This window comes from Lithobates pipiens, unplaced genomic scaffold (genome assembly GCF_037356315.1).
Source record: "Lithobates pipiens isolate NorthernLeopardFrog02 unplaced genomic scaffold, aLitPip1_a1.2 Scaffold_13, whole genome shotgun sequence".
NCBI lineage: Eukaryota > Metazoa > Chordata > Amphibia > Anura > Ranidae > Lithobates > Lithobates pipiens.
Window position 1 is genome coordinate 546,356,548 of NW_027507718.1, and position 24,010 is coordinate 546,380,557.

Consider the following 24,010-nt stretch of genomic DNA (forward strand, 5'->3'; position numbering starts at 1 on the left):
TGCCTCCAGTGACCCCTGTGTTCCTGTGTCTCCAGTGACCCCTGAGCTCCTGTGCCAGTGGTAATCCCTGAGCCCCTATGTCCTCCAGTGACCCCTGTGCTCCTGTACCTCCAGTGACCTCTGAGCTCCTCTGTCTCTAGTGACCCCTGAGCTCCTGTGTCTCCAGTGACCCCTGTGCTCCTGTGCCTCCATTGACCTCTGGGCTCCCATGTCTCCAGTGACCCCTGAGCTCCTATACCTCCAGTGACCCCTGAGCTCCTGTGTCTCCAGTGACCCCTGTGCTCCTGTGCCTCCATTGACCTCTGGGCTCCCATGTCTCCAGTGACCCCTGAGCTCCTATGCCTCCAGTGACCCCTGTGTTCCTGTGTCTCCAGTGACCCCTGTGCCTCCAGTGACCTCTGATCTCCTGCATCTCCAGTAACCCATGTGCTCCTGTGCCTCTAGTGACTTCTGGGCTCCCATGTCTCCAGTCACCCCTGAGCTCCTGTGCCTCCAGTGACCCTTGTGTTCCTGGTTCTCCAGTGACTACTGAGCTCCTGTGCCTCCAGTGACCCTTGTGTTCCTGGTTCTCCAGTGACTACTGAGCTCCTGTGCCTCCAGTGACACCCGGGGCTCCTGTGTCTCCAGTGTTCCCAGAGCTCCTGTGCCTCCAGTGACCCCTGTGCTCCTGTGTCTCCAGTGAGTGACCCCTGAGCTCCTTTGCTTTCAGTAACCCCTGTACCCCTGTGCCTCCAGTGACTCTGTGACTTCTGAGCACTCCTGTGACCTGTAGGTCTCTAGCAGCCTCAGTTCTCCTGTGCCTCCAGGAATTCCAGCAACCCCAGTGCTCCTGTGCCTCCAATGACTACAACCCCAGTGCTCCTGTACCTCCAGTGATTCCAGCAACCCCAGTGCTCCTGTGCCTCCAGTGACTACAACACCCCCAGTGCTCCTGTACCTCCAGTGATTCCAGCAACCCCAGTGCTCCTGTGGCTCCAGTGATTCCAGCAACCCCAGTGCTCCTGTGTCACCGGTGATTCCAGCAACATCAGTGCACCTGTGCCTCCAGTGACTCTGTGACCCCTTTGTCGCCTCCATAATATCCTTGACTCTTGATCATTCTCTTTCACCCCATGACCGATGTGATTCCAGGGTATAGTATGTCACCCAGTAATTCCAGAGCACCCTGTGCCTCCTATAACAGCCTGCACACCTTTGACTCTAGAGCACCCTGAGCATTCTGTTTCACCAGGAGACACTTGTGTCTCCATACAACCCTAGGTATGCTCCTATAGCTCTTGGGTTGTCCCTCTTCCTGGGCATATGGATCCCTGTCCATGACATCACCTATATTACACAAAACATATCTGCTTACTTCAACATAGGGGAAAGATACAATAAAACTGATACAAGAGTGTCTGCAGATGAGCTGATGTGTCCCAGAAAGTAAAGTGTAATGATATACTTGGCAACCTTGTGTGCCATATAGAGCACCTCTGATGGAAGCAACCACAAGTTATTTCTCTCAGCTTACGTCACTGTGCCCAAAGTGTCTTCTGACCACAAACAATTTACAAATTTGCATGAGACCATCAAGCTGTGCATGCTGGCCACCTCCTACCTGGTACTCCTGGTAACGCCCCACAGATAAAATGGCGCAATCCTCCTCCTCATTATCATTGGTGTCCACTATCTCCATCATCCGGAACCTCTTTACAACATCCAGAAATTTATCCACAGGGATATCTTTCTTCTTACCTGGAGAAGTAAATCATCACTTTTTACTTCTAAGAAACAAATGACAGGATTGATAAAATGCTATAGAATTAGAATTCCAGTCTACGTATTGCACTATGCAAAAGTTTTAGGCAGGTGTGAAGAAATGCTGTAAAGTAAGAATGCTTTCAAAAATATATGTTTTAATTGTTTATTTTTTTTATCAATTAACAAAATGGAAAGTAAATGAACAGAAGAGAAATCCAAATCAATATTTGGTGTGACCCCCCCCCCCCCTTTGCCTTCTTCAAGGTAGACCTGCACACAGTTTTTGAAGGAACTCGGCAGGTAGGTACCAGCCCTTCGCCAACAAACTGCCTCCCGCTATAACCAAATATTTCACATTTTGACTCATCAGTCCAGAGCTCCTGTTGCCATTTTTCTGCACCCCGGTTCCTATGTTTTCATGCATAGTTGAGTCGCTTAGCCTTGTTTCCATGTCGGGGGTATGGCTTTTTGGTTACAATTCTTCCATGAAGACCACTTCTGGCCAGACTTCTCTGGACAGTTGATAGGTGTACCTGAGTCGCACTGGTTTCCCCCAGTTCTGTACTGATAGCACTGCTGGGTATATTCCCATGTGGAAAGGAGGTAAGCATGATGTGTCTCATCTGCTGCATTCATTTTCCTTGGATGACCACTGTGTCTACAGTCCTCAACATTGCCTGATCAATGGTGCTCTCAATGCTGATAAACTGATGAGTCAAAATGTGAAATATTTGACTGTTTGTAGGTGGGAGGGTTGGAGAGCGGTACAATAATGAGTGTCTGCAGCCAACTGTGAAGCATGGTGGAGGTTCCTTGCAAGTTTGTGGCTGCGTTTCTGCAAATGGAGCTGGAGATTTGGTCAGGATCATTGGTGTCCTCAATGATGAAAAATACAGGCAGATACTAATCCCTCATGCCATACCAGCCTTTCTCAACCTTTTCAACACAGAGGAACCCTTGAAATAGTTCTCCGGTCTCGGGGAAACCCCTGCTAAAAATTAGCAATCTACAACTCATGATACATTAGTGTGATGGCCAGTGGGAAGAATGGTGCTTACACTTGTGGCCATTGGGAAGAATTACCCCCTTACAGGTAGCTAAAAAGATCAATGGTTTCAGTAGGAACTTATCTGAGAGGCAGAAATTACCCAATGCTGAAGGAACCCCTGGTAAACTCTGGAGGAACCCTAGTTGAGAATCACTGTGCCATACCATTAGGGAGGTGTGTGATTGTCCCAAATGTATGCTGCAGCAGGACAACCACCCGAAAGATACAGCTAACGTCATTAAGAGATATCTTCAGTGTAAAGAAGGACAAGCAGTCCTGGAAGTGATGATTTGTCCCCCACAGAGCCCTGATCTCAACATCATGGAGTCTGTCTGGGATTTCATGACGAGACAGAAGGATTTGAGGCAGCCGACATCCACAGACGATCTGTGCTTAGTTCTCCAAGATGTTTGGAACAACCTACTTGCCAAGTTCCTTCAAAACAAGTGTGCAAATCTACCTAGAAGAATGGATGTTGGTTTGAAGGCAAAGGATGGTCACACCATATACTGTATTGATTTGATTTGGATTTCTCTTTTCATTAAATGTTCTTTTGTTTTTGCTCAGTTTGTTAACCGCTTGCCGACCAGCCGCCGTCATTATACTGCAGCAGGTCAGCATGTTCCCGCGAGCTGTCGTAGGTGTACCTTGGCCCTTTAAGCAGGGATAGCAGGCATGTGCACGCTGCACTTGTAGAGGAACCGATGCACGTGGCGGCCGGTCGTGGGCACAAGAACCAGAACAGGGACGTGTGTGTGTGTGTAAACACACTAATCCCTGTTCTGTGAGGAGAGACAGATCGTGTGTTCCTACTAGCTAGGAACAGCGATCTGTCTTCTCCTCTAGTCAGTTCCTCCCCCCTACAGTTAGAACACACACTAGGGAACACAGTTAACTCCTTGATCGCCCCCTAATGCTAACCCCTTCCCTGCCAGTGACATTTACACAGTAATCAGTGCATTTTGTTAGCACTGATTGCTGTATAAATGTCAATGGTCCCAAAAATGTGTCAAAAGTGTCCGATCTGTCCACCACAATGTCTCAGTCCCAATAAAAATTGCAGATCACCGCCGTTACTGGTAAAAAAAATAATAATAATAAAAATGCCATAAATCTTTCCCATAGTTTGTAGACGCTAAAACTTTTGCGCAAACCAATCAATATACACTTATTGCAATTTTTATTACCAAAAATATGTAGAGGAATATATATTGCTTCCTGTATCCTGATTGAGAAGATCTACCACCACTATTTCCTGACGCCAGGCAAGACGTGAGAGCCTGAGGGTGTCCCCAGGGCAGGAAGAAACAGATATTCTATCCCATACACGTGGGTGGAACCAAAGAGCTCCTCAATCTGACTGATGGGGAAAGGCAGATTAGTTGGACCTTTAAATATCCTCTCCCCCCGATATTTCCAACCTACCTGGCCCAGGCTGAACCTTTAATTGGATATTAGATGACCTCATCCCTTTGCTGAAATAGAAAAAAGGAGAATTATGGTTAATTGCTTTAGATTCAAAGAAAGCTTTGAGAGGGTGTTTGTATATGAAAGCATGGTAGCATTCACCTCAGGTGAAATAGGGAACAAACCGCACATAATAAGCCTTGAGCATGTAGCTGAACCCTATCCAGAAAAGGAGGGAACCATGGCATGGCAGTTCCTGGCACCAGCTTATGTGATTGGGAATAACACCAAGACTGTCCAGTCATGTTTCTTAACCCGTTGAAACCACCAAGCTCCTCATTCACTCCCTTGTTATCTCTCGCTTTGACTATTGTAACTCCCTTCTCATAGGTCTAACCCTCCGCAAAGCTCTCCCCTCTTCTGTCTATCATGAATGCCGCTGCCAGACTCATCTACTTTACCAACCGTTAAGTGTCTGCCACCCCTCTCCGCCAAACCCCCCATTGGCTTCCCATTGCCCAACGAATACAATTCAAAACATTAACAATAACATACAAAGCCATTCACAACTCTGTCCCAAGCTACATCACCAATCGTATCTCCAAATATCACCCAAACTGTCTTCTCTGCTCCTCCTAAGACCTCCTCCTCCTCCTATGCTCATCTCCGGGACTTCTCCAGAGCCTCTCCCATCCTCTGGAACTCAACACCCCAATCTGTCTGGCTATCTCCTACTCTGTCCACTGTTAGGGGGTTGCTGAAAACGCATCTCTTCAGGGAAGCCTGTCCTGCCTTCAGCTAATAACCAACCAGTGGCGGCTGGTTCTAAATATTTTGCGAGGGGGGGTGGCAAACTAACGCCACAAGCCCCGGCACAAGCCCCGGCCAATTGGTTCTCAGGACCCACTCCCTGATTGACCAGGAGCAGGATCAGGAAGATAGTAATGAATATTAATTCGCTATTGTCACACAACAGGGTGGGCTCAGGGTGCAGTGCCCCTTTTTTAAGCCAATAAGAGCCTCAAGCTCTAATCATGTGCTTCAAAAAAAAAAAAAAACCCTAAAAAACCCCTATTAAAATCCATGTGCCCAGTGCCCTGCCTGTAGATTAGGGGCCGGGTGCATGGATTATGGGGGCGGCGGCCCACATGGACAGGCCGCCACTGATAACCAAATCTTTTATTTCTTCCATCAGTTTTTTCTCTTGCAGTTTTTTCCTTTAGTTCCACCAGCCCATTCCTATTAGATTGTAAGCTCCCAGGAGCAGGGCCCTCCTAACCTTTTTGTATTGAATTGTATTGTTGTTGTATTGTCTCCCTTTATATCGCAAAGCTCTTGTAGGCGCTATATAAATCCTGAATAATAATAATAATAATATTATTAATACTTCCCAAAGGATGCTCAACCAAGGTTTCCTGGAGGCACCATGGACATGAGATGGGAGCTTTGGAATGGATATGGAAAGACTTATGGGTCCATTTTTAAATGGTGTTGCCCATCATTCACACAACATTCACTAATGATTCATACATTGATCCAATTCATACATTGAATCCAACTGAATCCAGTTAGAAAAACGGGGGAAACCTTGGGGAAAACATTTAGAGATTGACCCCTTGTTGTACCTCTATAGAATTTCCCAGAACTCAGAAAGAGACATACCCTGAAGACCGGACCCTCCATACGACCACTAAGATCAGAAGGACGAGCAGTAAAATCACAGCCGATATCGACCCGGCAATCATTTGAGCTGTGCGGTCCGCAGGCTCGGCAGCTGTCACCGCTAACACAAAGAGAGAAATATTACTGGATCACTCATCCCATTTCTCCAACAAAGAATGATCTCATTATTCTTATAACCCTGCATATTCCAGATGGACATTTGTTTAAAGTGGACCTAACAGAAGATATAAGCTTACGTGGCAAAGCTGAACCCCAGGAAGTCAGCGATTTTCACGAATGAGCTGGATTACTAGGAGTTAAAAGGAGAAGTCCAGCCTAAGCTTCTTTGGCTGGGCTTCTCCTATGGGTCACAGGAGTGCAATTCGTGATGTTGAACAAAAACTGAAGAACATGATTGATGTATTAGGGAGAATCTGACAACTACTTGACACCACTTTTTAATTTTTTGGAGACATTTCCTAAACTTTTTATACATTATACTGTCAGCGCGAGGAGAAAAAAAAAGAGCCGATCACCGGCGGCCGTGATCGGGACATCAGTCCCGATCACGGCAGCTTACCAGTGCCCACCTGCGCCCCCCCTCAGGAATAAATTAGTGCCCCCTGTAAGTGCCACCCAGCAGTGCCCACAGTGCCACCCAGCAGTGCCCATAGTGCCACCCAGCAGTGCCCACAGTGCCACACATCAGTGCCCACAGTGCCACCCATCAGTGCCCACAGTGCCACCCACAATCTGCCTCAACAACGGTGCTGCACCCCAGTGCCACATATCCGTGCCCATCAGTGTCATCTACCAGTGCCCATCAGTGCCCAGCAGTGCCACCTATCAGAGCCACCTATCAGTGCCACCTATCAGTGCCCATCAGTCCCATCTATCAGTGGTACCTATCAGTGCCCCTTAGTGCCACTCATCCGTGCCACCCATCCATGCCACCCATCCGTGCCATCTTATCTGTGCCCATCAGTGCCGCCTTATCTGTGCCCATCAGTACTGCCTTATCTCTGCCTATCGGTGTCACCTTATCTGTGCCTATTAGTGCCGCCTTAACTATGCCTATCAGTGCCCACCAATGCAGCCTATCAGTGCCCACCAGTGCAGCCTATCAGTGCGCCTCATCCGCGCACTTTATGAAGGAGAAAAATTACCTGTTTGCAAAATTTTATAACAAACTATTAAACATGATTTTTTATTTTTTTTTATTTTGCATATTTTTTTGTTTGTTTAGCAAAAAATAAAACTCCCAGCTGTAATTAAATACCACCAAAAGAAAGCTCTATTTGTGGGGAAAAAATGATAAAAATTTCATTTGGGTACAGTGTTGTATGACCGCGCAATTGTCATTCAAAGTGCATCAGCGCTGAAAGCTGAAAATTGGTCTGGGCAGGAGGGGGGTTTAAGTGCCCAGTAAGCAAGTGGTTAAAAGCCAAATTTTGAAGATGCACACATGTGCTATCTGCCATCATGGGATATCAATGTATGTGTTTTGTGGGTGCAACCTCTTCCTAGTAGGTGAGAGGAAGGGGTTGCACCCCCAAAACACGTCCTTTGATCCCCCAGGATAGGAGCTAGCACATGTTGACATTAGGCGTGGGATCAGGAAGGAAATCCTGTTATATTCTTAATATCTAAATTTTAATTGGCTTTATTATACTTTATTTAGAATATGAATTCTCCATATTGTGTGAAAGAAAAACTCTGAATCAATCAATCTCCATGTTATGACGTACTAAAATTGAAAAAGTAAACATTTAAAACCTGTCAGGATTTTGATGAATATTGTAAATCTTATATATGCTTTTAAGGGATATATTCCTATGTAACTGAGATGTTGTTTATGGTTTAGATTTTCTCTCCCCCCCCCTCCACTTCTTGTCATTAGAATGGCCAGCTATGTTTAAGTTATACCAGATGCTAGTAACCACTCTTTAGCCCACACCCTTGTGAAGGAGGGGTTTATTTTTTTGGCGCGAATTTAGAAGCTTTTGATATAAGCAAAAGGCTGATGAGAAGACCTCCTCTTTGATTCCTACACTCAGCTTTGAAACATACATCCCAGCGCATACAAAGGGTTATTCGGCCATTTTAGATTCCAAAAAAAACATTGTTTGATGTTAAGTATTTTTATATCTTTGAAACGAAAGAACGATACTAGAATTTTATCATTGTACTATTTTTGTAAGTAATATTTTCTACTTTAGTGTGTACAATAAAACACACATTTTTGTTTTAAGCTGACTCAGAACTAATTAAGAAAATTTGTCTCACAATCTCAATCGGTCTTACCAGATATATATATATATATAAGAGATACATATATATTCAAATATTTTTACATTGGCGAATATTTTTACAAATCCCTATTTTGAATCCCAATTTGTGTGCATCTTCAAAATATGGCCTTTACAGGGGTAACATCACCCCATCTGATGAAGGCAATATCAACACAGTTTTGACTAATGTCTGACATTGCCTTCAATGTTTATACGTTGAACTTTGTAAGTTCCAGAGTTGTGTATGTTAAGGTTTGAAACATGCCTGTTAAAGCAAAATCTATAACTAAAAATGTCAAACTTCATAAAACAAAGAAATATTTTTGAAGGAAAAAAATGTTTTACAACGCGCAATGTGAATGTGCACGGAGTAAAAGTTTTTATACTCAACAATGTGTGGCTTCTTCTTTCAATGCTCAACACCAGTTTTTGTATTAAGTTGTTGTTTACGGTGACAATTTGGGTTATTTAATAAAGCAAAATCTACTTGGCACTACAAGTGCACTAGGAGAACCGAGGACACAGCTAAAAGAAACACAAGCAGTAAATCAAATTCAAGATGATTTCAGATCAAAATTTTTTTTTTAATTTTTTTCATTTGCTGGCATAGCAATGGCCCCCCTACCTGTAAAATAGTCCAGATACTTTTGCTGCACATCACGGGCGCTTTAGGGGGGGTACTCCAGAACACCCAGCTTCCAGGGCCATCATTGTAGTTATGTCCTGAATTGTGGCCTCAGGCCCAACTGAGGCCACATATTTTGGAGCATTTATCCTTAAAGTGGAAGTAAACCCCGATGAGTTTACTTCCTCTTTCATTCCCTGCAAAGGCAAAGCATAATGGACTACTATGCATCGCATAGTAGTCCATTATGTGTCACTTACCTGACACAGGAGCCAGCGAAGTCACCGCTGTCCCCTGTAGTCCGGTGCATCCATCTTCTTGGTGGGGTCTCGCAGCTCCGCCGCTGTCATTCGGTGAAGCCGCGATGACGTCACTCCCGCGCATGCGCACGGGAGCCGACACGTGCGGCAGCTCCGTCGTTGAAAATGCCGCGCTCAGTGCGCCTGCACGCCACTGTCTACGGCGCATGCGCCGTAGACAGCGGTGCCTGTCTTCGGGCAAATATCTCCTAAACCGTATAGGTTTAGGAGATATTTCTTGGACCTACAGGTAAGCCTTAATCTAGGCTTACCTGTAGGTCAAAGTGTGTTGTTTACAACCACTTTAAATTATGGAGAATACAGCACGCTAGCATCTATGTGATTCAGTTTATACTACGCCATTTTTATTGCCGTAATGAATATGCGGAAGCGGCTGGCCATTTTACCAAACGCATTTTCCACCACTCTTCTGGCTCTGGCCAGCCGGTAATAAAAAACCCTCTTCTCCGGGGTGAGGGTCCTCTGTGGGGAATGGCCTCATCAGATGTTCACCCAGACCAAGTGCTTCATCTGCGACAAACACAAATAGGAGTCCTTCCACGTTCTCTTCCGCAGGTGGCAATCCCAAGCCACCACTCTGGAGATGTCGGTAGAACTCGGTCTGGGCAAAGACTCCACCATCCGACATCCGGCCATTCTTCCCCACATCCACACCACCACCATCAATGCAATACTATTAATCCCCTTATTGTTGAAATAGTATGACCCCGAGTTGGGTGGTGGGATGATGTGGACATGTTTCCCATCGATTGCCCCTCCACAGTTGGTAAAGCACTACAATGGAGCTGACAAAATACATTGTTAAGTGACTAGGCTATAGGTGTATATGGGCCCAGGATAGCAAGCTGGGGAGGTTAGTGAAGGCAAATATGCATGAAGGACAAAAAAGGAGAATTAAAAGCTTCCAGCATGCATGAAGATAACGAGGACATTCACAGCATATTACAATCATGGTAATTAGGGAATGATGAAATACATAATACATTAGAAAACATTAAATACATATAATGTTATGTTAAAGGAGAAATCTTACTTTAATATAGTCTTTCTGCAGGACCTGATGGCAGAACAGGTCTCTGGAATAATGATTCGCAGACCCTGGGGGGAGATGCCTGTCAAGAACTTGAGGTCCTGCATACTTCTCCCCTTTGTCAAATACCGCAAGGTGGCGACTAGCCTCTGCTCCGGAGTGATGGCTTGCCGCATGTAGGTGTCCTGCTTCAGAATATAAGGGGACAGCAAAGCCAACAGACGGTGAAAAATGGGGACCGTCATTCGTAGAATATTCCTGAAATCATCAGGATTATTCTCCTGGATCTCCCGCAACAAAGCCATGTGACAGAATTAGTCACGCTGGAGCAACCAATTATTGGTCCATGAACTGCTCCCCACCCTGTTTATGGACTGGGCTTGGGTCAAATCAAGAACCCAAAACACCAAGCCCCCACACAGCACGAACTCTACAATGAGTACGTACCCGCAACATGGCTTCAAACGGTTGGCTGGTCAGAACGAACTAACAGAACGCACTGGAAAACAGAAAGGCCTGAGAAGAGCGAGCTGAAAATCAGAAGTGAGCAGGCAAGAACGCACTGAAAATCGAATACGTACTATAATATTAATAATAATACGCACTGAAACCCAGATGCGAACTGACTACACTTACTGAAGAACAGATACGTACCCACAAGAACAAACTGAAGAGCAGTAACGATTGGAAAAGCACGAATTGTCTCTTACCAAACTTCTACTAACACACGATAAACACAAGATTGGCAGAAGGAGCCCAAAGGCTGGCGCACTGGCTATTGAACTTCCTCTTTATAGTCCCGTCGTACGCGTTGTACATCACCTGTGTTTAGGCAAGCCAAGCTTCAGTGGAATTCTGTCGGAAAAAACATCCAAGATTTTTCAGACGAAAACTCTCATCGTTTGTACGCGGCATAAGTGAGAAGGATCGGGGGTTTAACCTTGACCGAAATCTAACAGGAAATCCTGCCAGTGTTGAGCCATGAACACCTGATGGATTCTTTTGTCTGCTAGTTGGGGCCCATACGTTGGTGCACAATAGGACATAGTCTCTTTTAATAATAAGAAATGCAATTATTCCTATGGATGGTAAAGCAGCCAGTACAGTTCCCCTTTAATAAATGTAGCACTAACCCCCGAAGGAGCTGCTGATTATTTTTGGGCCCACCGTTACCCTCCGCTCTCCTCGTTGCATGTCTAGGGGATGTCCCGTGGTAGGTGGCCCAGTAACTTGAGACTGACAACAGATCCACTTGAATGGAATTTATTTGCAAAACTCAGACAATTGAACAGTCTTTCAACTTGGAAACAGAGGGTTGGAAAGGAAAGTTCAGGTACTCTTAGGCCGGGTTCACACTGCTGCGGGGGGAGATCCGGATGTGATTCGCACCACACTGCAGTGCAAATCACATCCGATCTCCGTAGCGATGCGAGTTCAGCCATACAGATAGTATGGCTGAATTCGCATCGCTCCCGCAGGCATCGCTCCCGCAGCAAACTCGCACGGGACCCTTTTTTTGGTCCGCAACAGAATCGGATCGCATGGGTGTTCACACCATGCGATCCGATTCCTGTGCGAGTCGGCAGATCGCACTGCGATATGCGGACGGATCTGGGGGTGTCATTAACATATCATTGACACTCCCAGCCGTTCGCATAGGGCAGTGTGAACTGCCGGCGGGAGTAATGCGATGCGGGAAAACGCCGCGGATTCGCGGCGTTCCCGCATCGCTGTGGTGTGAACCCGGCCTAAATGTCAAAGTCAAATAAAACGTTGAAGAACTTGCTTACTTTGACTTCATCCAGAGAATAGCCATTCGCAGCTGGATGATCACTCAGGTTGGATAGCCCCTCTCTCACAAGGCCTAGCAGCCAACTTGGTGCTTACTCAGGAACAAGTCTCTGCCACAAACGTTGTTGTAGAACCCGCAGGAAACTAAGCTGTAGAACACTTGTAGGATACCTGGATCTCTCAGCCAGCTTGGCGATATCCACAAGACCGGATTCTCTTGGTTACTTCAGACCTTCCTTGCTAAGAAAACCAGCCCATACGTGGTGTTCTTCTGAAGAGTCCTCCCCTGGAATGCTTGCACTGGGTCTCTCCCGAACCGCAGATGGCACCCAACCATCTCAGAATCCTTCCATTCGTTTCCTTGCCTCGGACTAGCCAGCCCCGAGACATTAAAGTCAAGTGGATCTGCACCCCAGGCCATAGCCTTCCTGGGGGCTGGTCAGGAGGACCAGGACCATGAAGTCAGCACATCATTCTGGACCGGAACCCCGAACCACGGGACGTCCGCATCTTAAATACCCTCTCCCAGAAAGCACAGAGAGAGAGAGACACTCCCCCTGGGCGGACTCAGAGAGAGAGTAACTTAAGCACCTGACCAGACTATAGTTCCATGCCTGCCAGAGGAGACAGCACCCCCTGTGGCCAGGCTGAACATCTTACAGTCCAGTCAGACTGATGCCGAGGCCCAATTTAGATAATTGTACCCAAACCAAACTGAAGTTTAGGCAACTTTAACTTTAGAAAAACGCATAGCTCTTCAGGAGCCACCGTTAAGATAGTGTGGAGATCCACTTTAAGAATAGTAGACGGTGGGAAAGAAATACCTTAACAGAAGGGGGGGAGGGATTTGTCAGATGTATTGTCAGGTACCAGGTGCTGGAGACCAATAGAGAGGGGGCTTCCATTGCAACTAAGTTCCAGATTCCCCTGAAGGTGAGACAGGTGGAGTCGGGCACAAAGTAGCACAGGTCGCCTGCAAATTTGCTTTCTGAAGGACTCAGGAATACTGCTTATGTACTGAGTGGAGGCTGCAGGCAGGTGGCGCCTGTGGGATGTGACAGGTCTCTGGGAACGCTGAGACAAAGGGATAGTCAGTTCAAGCCAGGATTCGGAGCCGGGTGGATAACAGAGCAGGCTTAGTCAAGTGGGAAGCCAAGGTCAAAACACAGGAAGGCAGAGAAAATCCGTAAGACAAGCCCAAGTCCTTCTCCTGCCATTGGTGCCCTGACGAATACTGGGTCCTAGAGCCCTTCTCCCGCTGTTGGTGCCCTGAGTGACTGATTGTGCAGCAACTCCATATTTTTGTTTGTTTTCCAGTGTACAGATTTTTTATTTTTTTTTGCTACTTCAGCGAATTTATCAGCGAGGTGTCAATCAACTCAACGTTCATTATAATTTACCTCGTCTTAACATCACATCATTGTAGCTCTTCTTTTTAGTAAACCTTTTCACTCAGGAACTTTATTCATTTATACATTAAAAGAGCCAAGAAAAGGGAAAGACCACCAAGTCCTCCTATAATATTCCTTTGAAATTTACCCCTTAACCTCCTTCGCCATATATCTTCACTTAATTTATTCCCCTCCCCCCAATCCCTCTCTTTTTTTTCCATATTCATTAAGGGTGCAAAGGGGAGAGGTAAGTAACCCGTATCCTACGGCTAGACTTCAAGTATCAACTCTCGTTCGTGCCTCCTCCTCTCTTTGTCCCCTTAAACTCTCTACTTCCCCCTCCCTCCCCCCTCCCTGTTCCTGGTTTCTATCCCTCAGGGTTCTACTTTAAACCTCACTTCCACTAAACCTTTCCCGTATTTATGCCTGCGTTATTTCCTCCACATATCGCCAAGATTTTTTAAATTTTTCCCAGAGATCCCATTTCCTGTCCCTCTCCTCCTTTATGGCTGTTGCCTCATCTCCGCCCTCCTCAGTTTCCATATATTGTATTTCGGTTACCCGACGAATCCAATCCTGGATTTTAGGGCTTTCTTTTTCTCTCCATTTTCTCGGGATGAGATTTTTTGCGGTGTCTAAAAAAATAGGGACTAATGATGCTTTATATTGGTTAATTGTCTCCTCTGTCCCGTGAAATAACACCGTCCATGGGTCCTCTCTGATCGTTTTTCCCGTTACCACCTTTATTAGTTCAATTATCTTCTTCCAATAATCTAATATTTTGGGACAATCCCACCATATATGGCCCATACTCCCGATAGACTTACATCCTCGCCAGCACTCCGGCGATTGATCGTTTCTAAACCTGCTGAGTTTGTCAGGGGTGGCATACCACCTTGCTATACATTTGTAGTTTGTTTCTATTAATTTATTCCCTCCCCCCGCAAAGTGAATTAAAGTTAATATTTTCTTTCTAATTTGGGTATTACATTGTACCCCCAGTTCTTTCTCCCACTTTTTAAAGAATGCCGGTTCCTCCAGTTCGTCCCCCTCTGAAAATATTTTATAAATCGAACCAATATATTTTCTTTTTTTTGTTGTTTTATCCTGCTGACACAGTTGTTCAAAGGGTCTTAGTTCTTCCTTACTCCGTAAGGGATGGGGAAGCTTTAACACAAATGTTCTTAACTGGAGGTACCGCCATTCGTCCAACCTCAATAATTCTGTGTCTTCTCTGAGGCCGCGTACACACGCGCGGACTGTTGGCCCAACTTTGTCCGTCCAACAGTTTGAGCGAACAGTCCGCTCAAACTTAGCATGGACGGACATGGCCACACACGACGGACGAACAGTTTGCTGAAACCGTGCGCGATGACGTGAACGGCACGTACGACGGGACGAAAAATACGACGTCCTATACACTGCAATGCAACCTTCCGACGTGGAAATCCTTTCTGAGCATACGCGAGACTTAGTTGGCCGAACAAGCCTACACACGAGCGAACAGTCCGCTGAAACCTTGTTTCAGCGGACAGTTTTTCGGAATTTCCGTAAGACCTTGTTCGGCCAACTGTCCGCTGAAACTGTCCGCTGAAGCCCCACACACGAGCGGACTGTCCGCCCAAACACTGTTCAGCGGACAAGGTTGGGCGAACAGTCCGCGCGTGTGTACGCGGCCTTAGTGCTTGAAATGTGATTAAATTATCTTCTACTAATATATCTTTTAATTGTGCATTATCTTTTAATATCCAGTTTCCCCCTATTTCTCGTTGTCCTGGTGGGAAGTAATCATTGTCTTTCAAATAGATCAACGGTGAATTGTACCTCCATTTTTTTTGCGTGTGTAATTGATCCCATAATTTAAAAACTAGTCGTGTAATCTTGTGAGTGTTTAAGCCTAAAGTCCTATATTGTGGCGGATTCCAAATTATTCTTCCTAAAAGTGTTTGTGAAAGCGTGTTTTCAATACCTACCCATCTTTTATCCTTTACCTCTTTCGCCCAGTCTACCACCCGAGACAGAACTACTGACTTGTAATATCTTTTTATATCCGGGGCTGCCACCCCCCCTTGATCTTTCCCTCTCCTTAATACCGCGTACGAGATTCTCGGTTTTTTATTTTGCCATATAAACTTCGATATTATCTTCCTTAAAACTGAAAAATAAGTCGCAGGGAGTGCAATGGGCATCATTTGAGATTTATATGTTATCTTCGGGACTAAACTCATTTTTACCACATTTATCCGACCTAACCACGAAAGATGGCTAGCTGAGATTTTCTTTATTTCGCTCTTGATTTTTTCTAATAAGGGGATATAGTTTTTTAAGTATAGTTTTCTTAAGTTATTCGAAAGGAGGACCCCCAGATATTTAATTTCTTTACGCCAGGGAAAGAAGAATTGTGCACTTAATCTCTCCTCTTCTTGTTTACAGATGTTTATATTTAAAACTTCTGATTTACCAAGGTTAATTTTTAGGTTGGAAATCTGTCCGAACTCTTCCATTATTTTTAACAAATTCGGGATCGTAATCCTGGGCTTTGTGATGAAGAAGAGCACGTCGTCCGCGTAAGCGGCTAATTTGTGTTCCTCTTGCCCTATTCTAATCCCTGTGATATCTGGGTTATTACGAATTGCGGCCAGCAAGGGTTCAAGGGAGATCACAAACAATAGGGGCGACAGTGGACACCCTTGTCTGGTCCCGTTGCTCATTTGCAGCAGGGTCGAAGATTCTCCATTGACCTTAACCGTCGCTTGTGGGTTCTTATATAAAGCCTTGATCCAATATATCATCCTCGGGCCCACCCCAATCTCTTCTAGTGTTTCTAGCATGAGTCCCCAGTCTACCCTGTCAAATGCTTTTTCAGCATCAATTGACAGGAATAGACCTGGGGACCCTCTATCTTTTAAAGCTTGGGTAAGGAGCAAGGCCCTTATTCCGTTGTCCCTGCCCTCTCTCTCAGGGACAAACCCGACTTGGTCCGGATGGATCAGTTTTGTCATATTTCTTTTTAATCTTGCAGCTATTACTTTTGCGTATAGTTTTACGTCTGTATTTAGGAGCGCGATAGGCCTGTAATTACCACAAAGAGTCTGATCTTTCCCCTCTTTCGGAATCAAAGTAATCGCGGCCCGCAATGTTTCCCTCCCCATATCATATTCAGTGCCTAATCCATTAATATATTTGCACAAGTGGGGGACTAAGAGTTCCTTAAATTTTTTATAGTACGAAATTACGAACCCATCCGGACCCGGGCTCTTCCCTGAGGCTGTCTCTTTTAAGGCCTTATAGATTTCTTCTTCAGTAATGGGACTCTCCATGTCCTCCCTCTCCTCGTCTGTCAGGCGGGGCATTTTGGCTTTACATAAAAACTCTTTCATTTTCTCTTTTTGCCCTATTCCCAGTTCCCCTCTCTTTTCCACATTGTACAAGGCCTCGTAATATTGTTTGAATACTTCTGCTATTTTCCCAGACGTGTATACCATTTTACCCTTCTTATCCTTTATTTTGTCGATGAAGTTGACCCCTCTTTTACTTTTCACTTGTCTCGCTAAATTTTTTCCTATTTTATTTTCCCAATAGTACCTTTCTCTGGCTCTACCCAAAAATGCCCTTCTAGTTTCTTCCTCATAAATATCTTTAAGTTCCTCTCTCTTATTAATCAATCGATGAAAGGTCTCCTGTTGTTGGCCCCCTTGCATTTTATGCTTCTGCTCTAGACTATGGACCTCTCTCATTAACTTCTCCTTTTCTTCTTTTCTTTCCTTTTTTTTCCTGGTCCCTATAGCTATAAGGATACCCCTGACATAAGCCTTATGGCCCTCCCATAGGGCAGCTCCCGATACCTCTTCTGTACTATTTGTTCTAAAATAAAATTCTCTCTCTTTCTGTATAATGTCCACCACTTTCTTATCACAAAGGAGCTCCTCATTTAATCTCCAGGAATAGGGGCGTCTCTGTGTCCCGGGTATCTTCAGCTTCATTGCAACTGGGGAGTGATCTGAGAAAGTTGCGATTTCTATTTTCGTTTCCGAGACCAACTCCAGTAACCTATGTTCGACCAAGATGTAGTCCAGCCTGGTATACGTCCCGTGCACTGGGGAAAAAAATGTGTAATCTTTTGTTTTTTCATGCTGTATCCTCCATACATCTATCAGTTGACTACTCCTCAACTGAAGTTTTACTTTTTTTATATTTTTCACATTCCTCCCCCTTGCACCGGACGTACTATCAGCTGCTGGGTCCAAGCAAAAATTAAGGTCCCCTGCTACTATTACATCTCCTTTCTTAAACTCCGCTAGCCTCCCCAATGTTTGTATCAGATATCTCTCTGGGTTTTTGTTTGGGCAATATATGTTAGCTAGGGTAATCTTTCTGTCTCCTATTTTCCCGTTCAAAAAGAGGTATCGCCCCTCTGGGTCGGACAACCTATCGCACACCTCATATTTATTGCCCTTCTCAAACCCTATAGCCACTCCCTTAGCCCTCCTAATTGGTGAATCTCCGTAAATCCAGGTTGGATAGTTCGCGGAGTGCAATTTCACATTTGTGTCTTGTGTTAAATGCGTCTCTTGTAGAAAAATTATTTCTGCTTTATATTGTTGTAGTTCTTTTAAAAGCTTAAACCTCTTATCTGGCGAATTCAGACCCTTAACGTTGTATGACACTAATTTTATCTCAGCCATCCAAACCTTTTCTGGGAACCTTTACTCCGCACCTTTTGGTATATCTTAGTACCCCCCCAGGAACCTTTCCCCCCCCTCACCCCTCTCCCTCCCCCACCCACCCACCCCCCCTACCCACCCTCAGCCCGTTCCGAGCTTCTGCTTTGCATAGTGAGTGTTACTCCCTTTGCAAGCCCAATCACCTAGGGTATGACCTTAACTGCGTCCCCTTTCCTCCCACCTCCCCATAGACCCCAATCCCCCACCTTCCCCCCCAACCACGCCTCCCCCCCCCAAGATCAAAAACAAAGAATATCGGGAAAAACAGGAAAAAGACCATTGAACCTCTACTGAGTTGCCTACAGTTCCCCCTTCCTGGGCCTCTTAATCCTTACACCTCCCAAGGGTCTAATGGGATCAGGGGGATAGGAATTCCTATATTATTGCAGAAGTCCTCAATTTCATCTAGGTTTTTGAGCTTAAGCGTCCTCCCCTCCTTCTGCACTAAAAGCGCTGCCGGAAAACCCCAGCTATATTTTACATTTGCGTTTCTCAATTGGTCCAATAGGGGCTTTAATCTTCTTCTGCGAGCCAGGGTTCCCGATGCCAGGTCCTGGAAGATCTGTAACGCTACTCCTTCATATTGAATTGGGGCCAGGCCTCTAAGCTTACTCCAGATCTTCGCCTTATCTTCGTATTGCAGGAACTTTATTATTACGTCCCTCGGGGTTTCTTCCCTCAACCCTTAAGGTTTCCTTATTCTGAGCGCACGTTCTAACTTTAACTCTGACCCTTCTTCTTTTCCCAATAAGGGATTAAATATCTTTCCCATTTTTATGCCCAGGTCTTCTCCCGATTGTTCAGGCAATGATCTAATTCTCAGGTTTTGTCTTCTGCTTTGATTTTCCTGTTCCTCCATCTTATGTCGGGTCTCTCTATGCGCTTCCTGCGATTTCTTTACTTGTATTTTTAATTCCAGTATTTCCCTGGCCTGTCTTCCTGTTTGATCCTCCATTTCTTCTACTCGCTTCAATAAGTGCCCCATGTCCTTCCTTACAGTTAGGATCTCGGCTTTAATTATATTTTCTAATTTTAGGAACATTTCCTGCATTTCCCCCTTTGTGGGTATCTGAGATGGGGTCCCATCTTGCCTTCGTCCACTCTCCTGATCCCCCTCTTCTCCCGAAGAGTCTCCTCTTGCCCCCTCCGGTTTTCCAACTTCCTTCCTCCTCTCTCTCCCCCCTCTCTGATTTCCCTCAAAACCTGGGCTTTTTTGACTTGTTTCTTTTAAATATTTTTGAATTGAACTGGAATTCAAGCTCTCCCTTGAGTTTTTGGGCTCATTCGTTCTCGTGTTTTTTCCCTTCATATTTTCCTTCGTCTTTCTTTTCCCCAGGATTTCCCAGGGACCACCTTCCCAGCGGTTCTCTTATTAGGGTTTACTCTTATATTATTACCACGCTACCTCTAGTTTTAAACTTCCAAGTTCGTAATAGAAGTGGCTTGCCTACATACAGGCACCGTCCTTTTAAATACTTTTATTCCGTCTTTGCCATATAATTAGGCCACCAAATCAAGGGAAAGGGTTATAAAAAAAAAAAAAAAAAAAAGCCCTCAGCCCAGTGTACTTTTGACCCGGGTTCCTGCGCCCCAACTTTGTTATTCCATTAGATGTCTCCTTCTCTTTATCCAGTTCAGTATATTTTTATTTATTTATTTGTTTATTTATTTATTTATTTTTTTCCTTCCAACCGTTCCTACTTTGGAGTCAACTTGCTGTGATTTCACTGTTAAACTTCAAATTTGTAGACTTTGTCTGCCAAAGTTATTGGAACTCTCGGTTTGAAATGAACTGTAAAATATGATACCGTCCCTTAAATTCACTTCAGCAAACCATAAGGAGAAAAAAAAATAAAAAATAAGAGAGGGAGAGAGGGGGGGATACTGGGGCCATTAACCTCCTCGCGCCCGCCCTATAGCCGAATTACGGCCGTAGAGCAGGCGCGTTCGTTTGGGCGGTCGTCCCTGGACGGCCTGATGTTTACTTCCGCAATGCGCGCCGCCGCGGGCGCGCATCGCGGAAGTTCTGTGTTCGCCGTGTCCCCCGGGGACAGGCAAACACAGATCGCTGTAAACGGCCAATCACAGCGGCCGTTTACAGCGTGATCGGCGTGTCCAATGGGAGATGATCTCATATGTAAACATATGAGATCATCTCGCAGCGCCGCTCTCCTTCCTCGCACAGACAGTGCGAGAGGGGAGAGATGAACGGCTGCAGCGGCAGCCGTTCTGATTCCGGAAAAAAAAAAAAAAAAAAAAATGAAATAAAAAGTGCCATCCGCCCCCAGCAGTGCCATCCGCCCCCAGCAGTGCCATCCGCCCCCAGCAGTGCTATCTGCCCCAGTGCCATCCACCCCAGTGCTACCTGCCCCCAGTGCCATCCACCCCAGTGCTACCTGCCCCCAGTGCCATCCACCCCAGTGCTACCTGCCCCTAGTGCCATCCACCCCAGTGCTACCTGCCCCCAGTGCCATCCACCCCAGTGCCATCCACCCCAGTGCTACCTGCCCCCAGTGCCATCCACCCCAGTGCTACCTGCCCCCAGTGCCATCCACCCCAGTGCCACCTGCCGTCAGTGCCACCTGCCCCCAGTGCCACCTGCCCCCAGTGCCACCTGCCGTCAGTGCCACCTGCCGTCAGTGCCACCTGCCGTCAGTGCCACGTGTCATCAGTGCCACATAGTGCCATCTGTCATCAGTGCCACGTATCAGTGCCATTTGTCATCAGTGCCACCTGTCAGTGTCACGTGCCATCTGTTGTCAGTGTCACGTGTCATCAATGCCACTTATCAGTGCCATCTGTCATCAGTGTCACGCGTCATCGGTGGCATGTATTAGTGCCATCTGTCATCGGTGGCACATATTAGTGCCACGTATTAGTGCCATCTGTCATCGGTGCCACGTTTCAGTGCCACGTGTCATCAGTGCCACGTATTAGTGCCACGTGTCATCAGTGCCACGTATAAGTGCCACGCGTCATCAGTGCCACATATTAGTGCCATCTGTCATCAGTGCCACATATTAGTGCCATCTGTCATCAGTGCCACCTGTCATCATTGCCACGTATCAGTGCCATCTGTCATCAGTGTCACGTGTCATTGTCCTGGTGCTTCAAAAGTGTAATAAATAGTCAACAAGTTAGATGTGTAACTTATGTTCCTAGAACACATGATGGCGCTACCTGCATGTTGGGCCTCTCTATGTGGCCAGGCTGTGAAAAAGTCCCACACATATGGTATTGTAATACTCAGGAGGAGTAGCAGAATTTTTTGGGGGGTGTCATTTGTGGTATACACATGCCATGTGAGAGAAATAACCTATTACAATGACAATTTTGTGGAGAAAAAAAAAAAAAAATGAAAAATCTTAATTTTGCAAAGAATTGTGGGAAAAAAATGACAACATCAAAAAGCTCACTATACCTCTTACTAAATACCTTGGAATGTCTACTTTCCAAAAAGGGGTCATTTGGGGGGTATTTGTACTTTCCTGACTTGTTCGGGTCACAAGAAGCGAGATAGGTCACCAGTACATCAGATGTGATCAATTTTGTGCGATTCGCACCACAGCTTGTAGACTCTCTAACTTTCACAAAGACCAAATAATATCCACTAATTTGGGTTATTTTTACCAAAGACATGTAGCAGTATAAATTGTGACCAAAATTTATGAAGAAAAATTAATAATTTGCATAATTCTGTCACAGAAACAAAGAAATATGCGTTTTTTTTCAAAATTTTCGGTCTTTTTTCATTTATAGCGCAAAAAATAAAAACCCCAGAGGTGATCAAATACCACCAAAAGAAAGCTCTATTTGTGGGAAAAAAAGGACAAAAAATTCATTTGGGTACAGTGTTGCATGACTGAGTAATTGTCATTCAAAGTGTGAGAGCACCGAAAGCTGAAAATTGGTCTGGGCAGGAAGGTGTTTAAGTGCCCTGTAAGCAAGTGGTTAAACACAGTTGGGACAGGTAAACAAAGCGAGATTTTCACACAGGTGCAAACAGGTTTTCAAACAGGAGCCATGAGCCGGACCCTTGTATGTTTATCCCTCCATTTCCAGGGAACGGGATCTACATTACCCGGTTTACTGCTTCTTACTTTAAAGGCTTCAGCAAAACCACTTCTCTTATGCCATAACACTGTCCGTCCGATATTGCATTTATCTGTTAACACATTCCAACGCAATTGGAGTTTAAGCAAAAAGGAACGGTCTGACCTTATAATCCCCTCCTCTGTGTCCTCACAGAGGAGACCGGGGATCGTTGCGGGATCGCTGGAATTCCGGTATGGGCTCCGCTACCTCCAAGAGAGGGTCCTCCTCCTCGTCTGCCCGTTCCCCGGTCTTACCGCTCGTTCGGCTGCTCCCCTTCCACTCTCCCGCCCTGCTCACACCAAAGCGGGAGGTTGTTCGGGCCAAGCCGCCCCTGATCAGTTATTCGCCGAAGTCGATCTGGGGGGGGGGGGGGGGGGGAACGGAGCTGAAAGTCAGCGTGGCTGTTCGTTCCTCACGCCGGGGCAGAGCACCCTCTCACTGTGCTCGCCTCCGGCTCACTCCTCGGGGCCTCCACCATCTCCCACGAGGACGCCGCAGTCAGGCCCCTCCCCTCACCTCTCTCACATCCGCCCCATCAGGTGCGTCGGCAACGACAACTTGTTTACTAATGTGAGTTTCCAGTGTACAGATTTAAGGGCTGGTCAGTAGTTATGATTTTTCCCTGCTGCAGGTCAGTAAAATGCAGCTCGCTGATCAGCTCATTCTGCTCTCTCCTTCTATCAACATGTCTAATGCACTCCAGCACAACTGACAGGCTCACTGTGCTGCTTCTCCTTCTGCAGTCTGAGCTGTGCTGTAGCGGGACTGCAAGAGACTGGAGCAAATCAAATTGGCTTATTACAATTGATGTTTCCCACAGAGCTACAAGTAATGCAGTATACATACAAAGAACAATAAAAGGGAAATCTTTCCACAAAAAATGGGGTCTTTAGAGGCTTAGTACCACACTTGAGGCAACACGATTAGCTAAAAGAAACATTTATATTTAGCAAACCCATTAAAAGATAAATACGAGGTCTTACATACAGTAACTAATCCAATGAAGTCACAATCAATATTATACATATTATATTAAAAACATCTTAGTAAGTAGACAAATAAATGCTGTTCTGTTCCGATGCGTTTCGCAGTCAACAGCTGCTTCATCAGGGTCACCGCGGAAGCATCACCACATATATCAGGCTTGCACAAACCGTTAACATCTAAGGACATAGGCACGGGGGGGGGGGGGGAATTCGGGCCCTGGACCTGGGAAACGGGGGGTCACGGCCAGCCAGACTAGAACAGCACAGGCTTAGTGTGACAGCATGTCGAAGCTGATTGCACAGCAGCAGTATACATACAAATAATACAGCGTGCATACAAAATATCATACAGAAACATACCTTCAAGGAAGCCAGCATAGGTACATGATGATTTATTCACCTTGGAAAAAAGGAAACATTTTTAAATGACATACATTTAAATAAAGTTTTCAATTTACATTTCGATTTTTGCCTAGGGTGTGTATATATACTGTATGTGTGTGTATATATATATATATATATATATATATATATATATATATATATATATATATATATATATATATATATATTATATATATATATATATATTATATAAATGCAATCAATGGGAATGCAAAAAAAAATTAAAAAGTATATATATATACACACAGTGGGTAAAATAAGTATTGAACACTTCAGCATTTTTATAGACAGGTAGATAAATCTATTGGTAAAGGTGCTATTGCTATGAAATTGTCACCACATGTCGGATAACAACCCATGCAATACATACATACATACAAAGAAACCAAAACAAATTAGTTCAGAAATATCAAAAGTGTGCACAGGGGGTGTGCCGGCTGTGCCTGGGCACAACCTAATCCCCCCCCATGTGGTGCAGATTCCACCTGCTGC

At 45.3% G+C, this 24,010-nt stretch overlaps 1 protein-coding gene across 3 annotated transcripts in view; it reads right to left on the reverse strand.

Annotated features, from left to right (window-relative positions):
* LOC143975807 (receptor-type tyrosine-protein phosphatase kappa-like) overlaps positions 1–24,010 on the reverse strand; it is a 228,823-nt gene that overhangs the window by 68,018 nt on the left and 136,795 nt on the right. For all 3 annotated transcript variants that reach the window (XM_077478356.1, XM_077478354.1, XM_077478355.1), the window contains 4 exons: positions 23,474–23,513; positions 5,861–5,981; positions 4,217–4,266; positions 1,601–1,737 (listed from right to left, as the gene is read on the reverse strand). In XM_077478356.1, the coding sequence (XP_077334482.1) occupies positions 1,601–1,737; positions 4,217–4,266; positions 5,861–5,981; positions 23,474–23,513 (348 nt within the window). The remainder of the gene's footprint in view (positions 1–1,600; positions 1,738–4,216; positions 4,267–5,860; positions 5,982–23,473; positions 23,514–24,010) is intronic.